Source organism: Chionomys nivalis, chromosome 26 (genome assembly GCF_950005125.1).
Source record: "Chionomys nivalis chromosome 26, mChiNiv1.1, whole genome shotgun sequence".
NCBI classification, from domain to species: domain Eukaryota; kingdom Metazoa; phylum Chordata; class Mammalia; order Rodentia; family Cricetidae; genus Chionomys; species Chionomys nivalis.
The window spans coordinates 15,883,085-15,894,482 of record NC_080111.1 but is presented as its reverse complement, the minus strand read 5'-3'; the positions used below and the strand labels follow the sequence as shown (position 1 = coordinate 15,894,482).

The 11,398-nt window shown below is 39.1% G+C and overlaps 1 protein-coding gene across 1 annotated transcript; it reads left to right on the top strand.

Moving 5' to 3' along the window:
- The first annotated feature begins 10,599 nt into the window (after positions 1-10,599).
- On the top strand, positions 10,600-11,184 carry LOC130867005 (40S ribosomal protein S7-like). Its single transcript, XM_057758723.1, has one exon. The coding sequence runs from the start codon at positions 10,600-10,602 to the stop codon at positions 11,182-11,184; it is 585 nt and encodes a 194-aa protein (XP_057614706.1).
- Positions 11,185-11,398: the final 214 nt, after the last annotated feature.

The following is an 11,398-nucleotide window of genomic DNA, read 5'->3' as shown; positions in this document are numbered from 1 at the left end:
TTTCTGAATGGGAGTTTATCCTATGCCATTGCATGTTGGAAATCCTTCAGTTTTTACTTGAAATCTCAAGATGTGTCAGACAAGAGGTTGGATGGAATTCAATCCAGAAGCGTTTTGGGATATTTGTGCTATATGGGTTATTACAGATTATGACGATCAAAGAACTCAGACTAAATGCATTTTTATCTTTTCTCTTTTATTTATTCTTCTCTCATACAATACATGTTGACTGCAGCTTCCACTTCCTCCACTCCTTCTAGTTTCCCCCACTCCTTATTCCCCCAGGTCCAATGCTTTTTTACCATCTGTCATAAAATAGAAAGCCTCCATGAGATATCAAAGAAACCCTTCACAAAAACGTTCAAGAAAACTAGGTAAAATCCCTTATCAAAACTGGACAAAGCAAATGAATAGGAAGGAAAAGGTCACAAAAATTGACAAGAGTAAGAGATACCAAGAGTTCTATAGTTAGTAATCACATGAACACCCCAAGCTAACAACCAAAGCATGCATGCACAGGGCATGTACAGAGCTGTTCATGTTCCATAATTTTCACTTCATTTTGTCTGAGACACTATGAGACTTGTTTTGTTGATTTTGTAGGTTTGATTTTCCTGGGTTTCTCAACCCCTCCAGATCCTACATTTTTTACCCCTTCCTTCCACAGGATTTCAAGAACTCAAGGTAAAGTTTGGGTAGGGATCTCTGCATGTGCAACCATCAACTGCTGGAAGAATTCTCTCTGGTGACATTTGTTCTGGGGATCAATCTATGATTTTAGATATGACTCATTTCATTTCTTTTGTTCTTGTTAGTTGTGTTTGGTTCTACCCAAATTCTGGAAGCCATCAAGCTATGGCTCCTGGCCATCCTGGCAGTATCAGACATTGGCTTCCTCTCACAGTTGGGACTAAAAGTTAGACCATCATTGGTTGTTCACTTCACAAACTCTGAGGCTTCTTTTCCCCAATGTATCTTGCTAGCAGAACAACTGTGTAGTTCTAAGTTTAGTGACTGACTTTATGTCCCAATCCCACCACTGGAAGCCATAAGTATTTACAGAATAAGGCTGGTTCAGCCTCTGTATTCCTCACTACTAGGAATCTTCAATAGTGTCTTTCTTGTAGTTCTGGAAGTTTGCAGTGTACTCTTTCCACATCTCCTGTAAACAGCTCCATTATTCCTGTCATCTCTCCCTCCTATTCTTCATCTCTCTTCCTTGCTTAATTGATATTTCCTGTTCCCATCCCCACCTGCCTCCAGTACACCCACAAAATCTATTCTATTTTGTCTTCACAGAGAAATCCATGGATGTCCCCCAGAGCCATTCTTGTTACTTAGCCTTTCTGCATGTATGGATTGTACTGTGATTGACTGTGATTACTATGGTTGTACTTTACTTCACTGCTTATATCCACTTCTAACTGAGTAAACCATGTTGGTTTATATACTTTTGGGTTGCCTCACTCTGGAAAAAAAAATAGTCGTGCAACAAGACAGCAACCAAATAATTCAAATATGGTGCAGTACATCTCTAAACAGAATTCTCAGTAGAGAAATCTAAAATAGATGAGACACATTTAAAAATATGTTCAGTATCATTAGCCATCAGGAGATTTCATCATAAACCTGACAGAAAGGATAAGTTCAACAACACAAGTGACAACTAAGGCTCCAAGTATGTGGAGCAAGGGGACTCATTGCTCTTGTAGTGCAAACTAGTCCTGCCACTGTGGAAAACAATATGCAATCCTTGAATATTGGCAGTCAATCTACCCCAAGACCTAGGAGTACCACACTGTGCATATTCCCAAATCATTCTCTTCCTTCCTACCACATGGAAACTTGCTCGACTCTGTTCATAATAGCCAGAAACTGCTGTGTCTATGAGAGATTGTGTTGATTGATGATTGATGTAGGAAGCCCCTAAGAAGGTGGACCTGTGCTGGCATATGGAGAATTCTGAGCATGAGGTAGTGACTAGGCAAAAGAGAAAGGCTGTAAACAGTCTTAGCAAGTGTGTTTTGCCTTCAATTGTTAGCTTGTAGTTTCTCCTACACTTCCAAAATGATTGAGTGTGATTTGACACAATCAATGAAATAATCCCATTTACTGCCTGAGATGCTTTCAGTTTGAGGATTTACTCACAATAGCATAAAAGCAGGTTAGCACAAACAATTACAACACAAAAGTTGATTTTGTTTGTCAGTATAAGAATGAGGACTTTTGCCAGAGTGTGGAAGATACCAAGTTTTTTTTTTGTTTTTTTATGTTTCCATTCAATTATTTACACCTCCTTCCCTCTTCCTTATCCCCTCCAACTCTCCCGCACCCTTTTCTCCCTCTCCCACCCTGCTTGAGAGAGGGCAGGGAGCCCTGCCCTTTGGGAAGTCCAAGGCCATCCCCCCTACATCCAGGCCTTGGGACCTGTGCATCCATATAGACTAGGGACCCCAAAAGCCAGAACATGTGGTAAAAACAAGTCCCAGGGCCTTTTTCAATGGTTTCTCAGTCAGCCCACATTGTCAGCCACAATCAAAGAGTCCGGTTTGATCACATGCTCATTGGGACCTGGTCCAGCTAGACTTGGTGTGCTCACATTAGAACAAAAAGTGTAGACTATATATGCATTAGAGTACTACTCAGCGGTAAAAAAACAAGGACATCTTGCATTTTGCCTGCAAATGGATGGAAATAGAAAACACTATCGTGAGTGAGTTAATCCAGACCCCAAAAGATGAATATTGTATGTACTCACTCATTTGTGGACTCTAGCCATAAACCAGGGTCATTAAGGCTATAGTTCACAAGCCTAGAGAAGCCAAATAACAAGGTGAATCCAAAGAAAAACATTTATGGATCCTACTGGAAATTGGAAGCAAGCAAGATTGCAGGGCAAAAATTGTGAGCATGGGGGTGGGTACTGGCATGGGGGTTAAATACACCAACTAGACCCCAAGGAGAGCAGCTTCTATCCCTTGCCCTGCTCCTTTATTTCCTTGCTCTTTCTAGCCTGCCTCACTGTGTCCCAGTGGACAGAGACCAACCCAAAAGGGAAGACAGAGTGCTCTTGAGGGGCTGTGGTGGCCTGGAATCATCTAGCAGGAGGGCCACACTGATGTTTTGCATTCAATACACTGACTGCACCTCAAGCAGCTTCTGTCCCAAACAGCAATTGCAACTCCACACTCACCAGCAGCAGTTTGTGCTATGGGATACAGAAATGAAGGAATTCTGTTCCCTCAGACCCTGGCCTCAGACTCACAGAGATATGAGATAGGGGATCCCAACAAGACACTAAGAAAATCTCTTATCCTTCTATTGAATTCAGAATTTAAATGTTGAGGGAAATTCCTGCTAGCTGAGAGAGGTTGAATAACAAGTTTCTAATGTGTCCTTGTTGCTTGCCTTTATGAAAAGAGGAGTGTCCTTCTACTTGGCCCCCACTTAAAAACTCAGTACACTTAGTTTCTTCCTACAGCTTCCTGTCAGATGGTTGCTGATGCAGCCTGTTGACCACAGTTTAATTTTATTTAATCAAAAAATGTAAAACATGTTTCCATGATTAAAAAGGCAACAAAAATGTAGTGCACCTTTACACAGTAAGAATAATTTTCCACAACAGCAGATCACTGTTAGGGGTCAGACCTCACTCCGTATGGTGTGGATGATGTAAATAGAGACTGTACTTTTGTTTCCTGACCTCCCAGACCTGAATAATCAAACAAAACTATATTAATTACAACACTATTTTGTCAACAGCTCAGGCATATTGCTACATAGTTCTTACATCTTAAATTAACCCATTTCTGTTATTTTATATTTTACTATGAGGGTCATGGTTTCTTACTTCACATCATGACTCTTGGGTGGCTACATGGCATCTGCATGACTCTGCCTTATTTCTGCCTCCATTCAATTTAGTTTTCCAAACTAGCTATAGTCTGCCCTGCCATAAGCCAAAGAAGATCCTTTATTAAACAGTGGTAATAAAGCATATTCTTACCATACAGAAGGGAACCTCAAATCAATGATGCCTAACATTGAGGCTTGTTTGCATGGGGAGTGCACACCCTCAGTGTCTCTGAAATATATACATATGAAGATAAAAGAAGCTTACAGAACACCAAATAGACTGGATCCATAAAAAGTCCCCTCAACACATAATAATAAAAACACTAAACACACAGAGTAAAGAAAGAATATTAAGAGCTGCAAAGGAAAATGGCCAAGTACCATATAAAGGTAGACCTGTCAGAATTATATCTGACTCCTCATTGGAGACAATGAAAGCCAGAAGGTCAAGATCAAACATTATACAGACATTAAGAGACCACAAATGCCAGCCCAAACCACTATACCCAACAAAACTTTCAATTACCAAAGAAGGAAAAAACAAGACATTCCATGAAAAAACTAGATTTAACCAGTACCTAGCCACAAACTCAGCCCTACACAAAATACTAAAAGGAAAACTCCAACTGAAGAAAATTGACTTAACCAAGAAAAACACAGACAACTGATGGTCGCATAGCAGCAAATTCCAAAGAAGGGAAAAATGCACAAGTTAACATAACCAACAATGAATACTAAATTAACAGGAGATAGTAATCACTGGTCATTACTATCTCTTAATGTAAATGGACCCAACTCACCTATAAAAAGACACAGGCTAACAGATTGCATATGAATACAGAATCCATCCTTCTTCTGCACACACACACACACACACACACACACACACAAAAACACATCTCAACTCAAAGAGAGACATTGTCTCAGAGTAAAGGTTAGGAAAAAGGATTCCAATCAAATGTACCTAAGAAACATCAGGTGTAGCTATCCTAATATCTAACAAAATAGAATTCAAGCTAAAATCAATCAAAAGAGACAAAGAAGGTCATTTCATATTAGTCACTGGAAAAGTTTATCAAGAGAAATATCATTACTGAACATCTGTGCCCCAAATGCAAGGGCACACTGATATGTAAAAGAAACACTTCTAAGGCTTAAAACATACATTAAACCCCACACACTATTAGTGGAAAATATCAATATTCCCCTCTCACCACTGACCAGGTCAATCAGACAAAAAATGAACAGAGAAATAAGAGAACTAACAGATATTATGACTCAAATGGACTTAACATACATCTATATAGTATTCAATTCAAAAGAAAAAAATTACTTTCTTCTCAGCACCTAATGAAACCTACACAAAAACTGACCACATACTCAGTAACAAACCAAACCTCAACAAATACAAAAAAAATTTGGAATACCACAATGTACTTTCTCAGATCATCATGGTTTAAACTAGAAGTAAACAGCAATACTAATTTCAGATAATCTACAAACACAGGGAAATTAAGCAATGTTAACCCGAATCATCAATGGGTCAAGGAAGAAATAAAGGGAGAAATTAAAACTTCCTAAAATTCAATGACAATGACCACACAATATACCCAAATTTATGGGACACAATGAAAGCAGTGTTAAGAGGAAAGTTCATAGAACTAAATGCCTACATAAAGAAGCTGGAAAAATCCCACACGAGTGAATTAACAGAAAATTTAAAGTTTTGGAACAAAAAGAAGCAGACTCACCTAAGAGATCTAGATGGCAGGACATAATCAAATTAAGAGCTGAAATCAACAAAATGGAAACAAAGAAAAAATACAAAGAATCAATGAAACAAAGAGTAGGTTCTTCTAGAAAACAACAAAATAGACAAACCTTTATCCAAATTAACCAAAAGGCAGAGAAAGAATATCCAAATTAACAAAATCAGAAATGAAAAGGGGGACATAGCAACAGACATAGAGGAAATACAGAGAATCATCAGGTCATATTTTGAAAACTTGTATTCCACAAAATTGGAAAACTTAAAGGAAATGGACAACTTTCTGGATAAATATCACTTACCAAAATTAAATCAAGACCAGATAAGCAAATTCACTTATAACTGCTGAATAAATAGACACAGTCAACTAAAGTCTCCTAACCAAAAAAAGCCCAGGAACAGAGGTTTTCAGCTCAGAATTCTACAAGTCTTTCATAGAAGAACTAATACCAATATTCCTCACATTATTCCACACAATAGAAACAGAAGGAGAATTGCCAATCTCTTTTTATGAGGCTACAATTACACTGATACTCCAACCACAGAAAGATATTATAAAGAAAGAGAATTACAGATCAATCTCACTCATGACCATTGACGCAAAAACACCAAATAAAATACTGGCAAATCAAATCCAAGAACACATCAGATCCATCATCCAGCGTTATCAAGTTGGCTTTATACCAGAGATGCAAGTATGGTTCAACATATGAAAATCTGTCAAAATAATCCACCATATAAACAAACTGAAAAATAAAAGCCACATGATCATCTCATTAGATGTCAAAAAAGCTTTAGACAAAATACAACATCTCTTAATGATAAATATCTTGGAGAGAACAGGGATACAAGGAATATGCTAAACATAATAAAGGCAATATACAACAAGACAACAGCCAACAACACACTATACTGGAGAGAATCTCTCAGCAATTCCACAGAAACAAGAAACAATTCAAGAACAAGAAAAGATTGACCACTCTCTCCATATCTATTCAACATATTTCTTGAGGTCCTAGCCAGAGCTATAAGATGCAAATGGAAAATCAAGGGTATACAATTTGGAAAAGAAGAAGTCACACTCTCACTGTTTGTTGATGACAATGATAGTTTACATAAGCAATCCCAAAAATTATACCAAGGAACTTATACAACTCATAAACACTTTCATTCAGTGATGTAGCAGGATACAAGATCAACTAAAAAAAATAATCAGTATCCCTCCAATGCACAGACAATAAAAGGTCTGGGAAAGAAATCAGAGAAATAACACCCTTCAACATAACCACAAGTAGCATAAAATGTCTCAGAATAACTCTAACCAAACAAGTGGAAGACTTGTATGACAGGAACTTTGAATCCTTGAAGAAATAAATTGAAGAAGACACCAGAAAGTGGAAAGATCTCCCATACTCTTGGGTAGACAGAATTAACATAGTAAAACTGGCAACCTTACCAAAAGCAATCTACAGATTCAATGTGATGCCCATCAAAGTCTCAGCAAAGTTTTTCACAGACCTCAAAAGAATGGTACTCAACATCATATGGAAAAGCTAATATCCCAGGATAGCCAAAATAATCCTGTACAATAAAGAACTTCTGGATGAATCACAATCCCTGACTTCAAACTTTACTACAGAGCTACAGTACTGAAAAGTGTCTGGCATTGGCATAAGAACAGAGAGGAAGACAAATAGAACTGAATCAAAGACCCAGATATTAATCCACAAATCTTCAAACACCTGATTTTTGATAAAGAAGCAAAAAATATCAAATGGAAAAAAAGAAAGTATATTTAACAAATGGTACTAGCATAACTGGATATCAACATGTAGAAGAAGGAAAATAGACTCGTATCTATCACCATGCACAAAACTTGAGTCCGAAATGGATCAAAGACCTCAACATAAAGCCAGCCATACTGAACCTTATAGAAGAGAAAGTGGGAAGTACACTTGAAAGCAATGGCACAGGAGACCAGTTTCTTAAATATAACCCCAGCAGCACAGACAATGACAGAAACAATAAATTGGACTTCTTGAAACTCTAAAGCTTCTGTAAATCAAAGGACATGGTCAATAAGACAAAATGAAAGCTTGTAGAATGGGAAAATATCTTCACTAATCCCACATCATACAGAGGTCTGGTCTCCAGAATATACAAAGAACTCAAGAAATTGCTCATCAAAAGAAAAAATAATCCAATTAAAAAACTGAGCACAGAACAAAATAGAGAACTCTCAGTAGAGGAATCTAAAATGGCTGAAAGACACTTAAGGAAATGTTCAACATCCTTAGTTGTCAGAGAAATGCAAATCAAAACAACTCTGAGATTTGATCTTACACCAGTAAAAACGGCCAAGATCAAAAACCCTTATGACAACTTACACTGGAGAAGTTGTGGGGTAAAGGCAACACTCCTGCATTTCTGGTGGGAATGCAAGATAGTACAGCCCCTTTGGATGTCAGTATGGTGGTCTTTAAAATAATTATGAAACAACCTAGTAATACCACTTTTGGCTACATAACCAAAGGATGCTCAAACATGCACAAGGACATGTTCTCACCTATGTTCATAGCAGCATTATTGGTCATAGCAAGAACTTTGAAAGAACCTAAATGCCCCTTGACCAATGAATGGATAAGGAAAATGGGATACATTTACCTAATGGAGTACTATACTGCAGAAAAATAATGACAGCTTAAATTTTGCAGGAAAATGATAGAGCTGGAAAACATTATTTTGTGTGAGGTAACCCAGACACAGAAAGACAATTATCACATGTACTCACTCACAGGCAGTTTTTCAACATAAACCCAAGAAAACTAGCCTACAAACCACAATCCCAAAGAAATTTCTCCAACAATGAAGACACTAAAAGTGACTTACACAGATGGAATCTACAGGCAAAGTAGAGAAAGACAGAATTTTCTGGCTAAATTGAGATCAAGGTCCCATTGTGGACCTTGTGGGAAGGCTAAAGGGGGTAGGGAAGAGGCAGGTAGGAGAGTATAGAGAAATGTAAAATTCAATAAAAATCAATAAAAAATACATTCCTAAAAATGCCATCTGGCCATAAACAATATTAGAAACCAAGGATACAGGAGGGAGATGAGAGGAGAAAACGGCTTTGAGCCTAAAGGGAAAGAAAGTTCAAGTGCTTTTGAATGAGTGCTGATAATAACTGTCTCACAAGAAGAACACAAGAGTTTGTGGGTCAGGGAGTTTAGGGAAGATTGAAACACACATTTGTCAATTGTGTGTGAATGTGAAAGTCTGGGAGAAGGCTGGGAACTAGGCAGGCAGCCAGCAGGCAGGCATCTTTGAGGTTCTGCTGATGAACATCTTTTTGAGAGCAGTGAGGAGCCATTTGTGACTGTCAGTCAGGAAATGATGCACTTTTAAGTAGTACTTAAAATGGTACTCCCAGTGCCCACTGAGGACACATTAAGAAAATACTAATGTCTAGTATCTATTTATTTTCTTGGTACTGGTCATACTATGTAGCACAGGATGACATTAATTTAACCATCAATCTGCTTTAGCCCCACAAATGCTGTTATTATAGTTGTGAATGAAGGAACCTAACGAAGGATGAAGTCTTGAGATTAGATCACATTAAAATGCTGGGCACTAGCTCAGACAAGTTCAGGACAGGAGAAAACTGGGGAGTCAGACTGACAGTTTTAGTGAAGCTTAGACTGTGTCTCTATAGTGGAGGTCCCCATAGTTCTATAATCTGCGCAGCATTGTTATTGGCATTTGATGACACAGACAGAAAGTCAAGACCGCTATCTTTGCAGATCACTGCCTGCTTCATGGGTGTGAATTCCACAATGCAGAGGACTATAAAGACCATGTTAGAGATATAGCCCTTTGTGTTCATAGGTTTCATATTCATGAACATGATGATACTATAGGACCACAGCAAGGTGCTCCAAGCAGGTAGAAAAGTATTTGCAGGACCTGCTGGCTGAGAGCACCTTTAGGAAGGTGACCAGGATTGGCATGTCAGAAAGGCAAATGAGGTACTTGAGTAGAGGTAGCAGAAGGATGGCATCCATAAGGACAAAGTCATTACTAACTGATGTGTCACCACAGGCCAGCTTCAGCACACCCAGGACCTTGCAGGTGAACTTTCTGAATACTTGGTGGCCATACAATGGCAATCCCATGGTAATGACTGTTTCTGTCAGCTACCTGATGACATAAAATACCCAGAAGGCTCTTGGAGGCATTGAGAAAAACCTGTGGCTCATGTGCACAGGTACCTGAGTTGCAGACAAATAGCAAGGTAGTAATCACAAGCCATGATGACAAGCAGCAGGCATTCTGTGGAGCCTGTGGAATGTCTCAGATGCATCTGGATGTCAAAGCCATTAGAGAAGATAATCTTCTAGGATGACAGTAGGTAGAACAGCATCAGAGGCGCAAAAGTAGATGTGCAGCAGATTTTCTAAGTGAAAATATTACTAAGAAATTGTATAAGGGTGTGTGTAGGCAGGGATCCAACATGCACACAGCCATGAAGGCAGTGTACCGAGGAGGGTCACCAGGTACATAACTGAGCACAGAGGAAAGAATAGGTCTTCCAGGGATGAGTAGTCAGAAAATTCCTTCAAGATAAATGCAGAGACTTTTGTCCTGATTCTTGGCTACATAACGCAGAGTTATGCCTGGATACACAGTAGAGTGGAAGGACAGAGGATGCAGTGTATTGAGAATACAAAAATTTTTAAGGTCCTTTCCAATATGGATACACATTCTGTGACTTGGGGACAGTCTCCTCATCTTCTGTGAGTTACATTGCATCCATGTGAATAGTGAGGATGATATCCCTAAGAGGGTGTTTATGGAAGTATGAATAAGCAGAATCACAGAGAGCCACAGCTGAATGAGAAATAAAGGTCTTTATTGTAGGACTTCTTAAAATATTTCAATCCTCTTTCCAAGGCAGCACTCCGTAAGGGCAAGCCATGTTCAGCTCGAGCGCCAAGATCGTCAAGCCCAAAGGCGAGAAGCCGGAGGAGTTCGAGTCTGGCATCTCTCATGTGCTGCTCGAGCTGGAGATGAACTCAGATCTCAAGGCGCAGCTGCGGGAGCTCAACATCACTGCAGCCAAGAACATTGAAATTGGTGGTGGCCAGAAAGCCATCATAATTTTTGTACCAGTTCCTCAGCTGAAATCCTTCCAAAAAATCCAAGTTTGGCTAGTTCATGAATTGGAGAAAAAGTTCAGCGGGAAACATGTAGTCTTCATTGCTCAGAGGAAGACTCTGCCCAAGCCAACTCGGAAAAGCTGTACAAAAATTAAGCAGAAGGGCCCCAGAAGCCAAACGCTCACCGCAGTTCACTACGCCATCCTGGAGGACTTGGTCTTCCTGAGTGAGATTGTGGGCAAGAGGATCCGTGTGAAACTGGACAGCAGCCGGCTCATAAAGGTTCATTTAGACGAAGCACAGCAGAACAACGTGAAGCACAAGGTGGAAACTTTTTCTGGTGTGTATAAGAAGCTCACGGGCAAGGATGTTAATTCTGAATTCCCAGAGTTTCAATTGTAAAGAAAATGACTGAATAAAGTGTCATTCGTAAAACAAACAAACAAACAAAAAATACAAGCACGTTTCAATGGATAATGTTTATTGGAAGCTCTCAAAAAGCAATGTAGACTATGCACTTCCAAAGTTATCTGAACTTACATCCACTTCACTTCCTATCCTATCACAGAGAAGTGACCTGCAAACAGCATTTGAGAGCTGGTAGCCTGGATCAGAG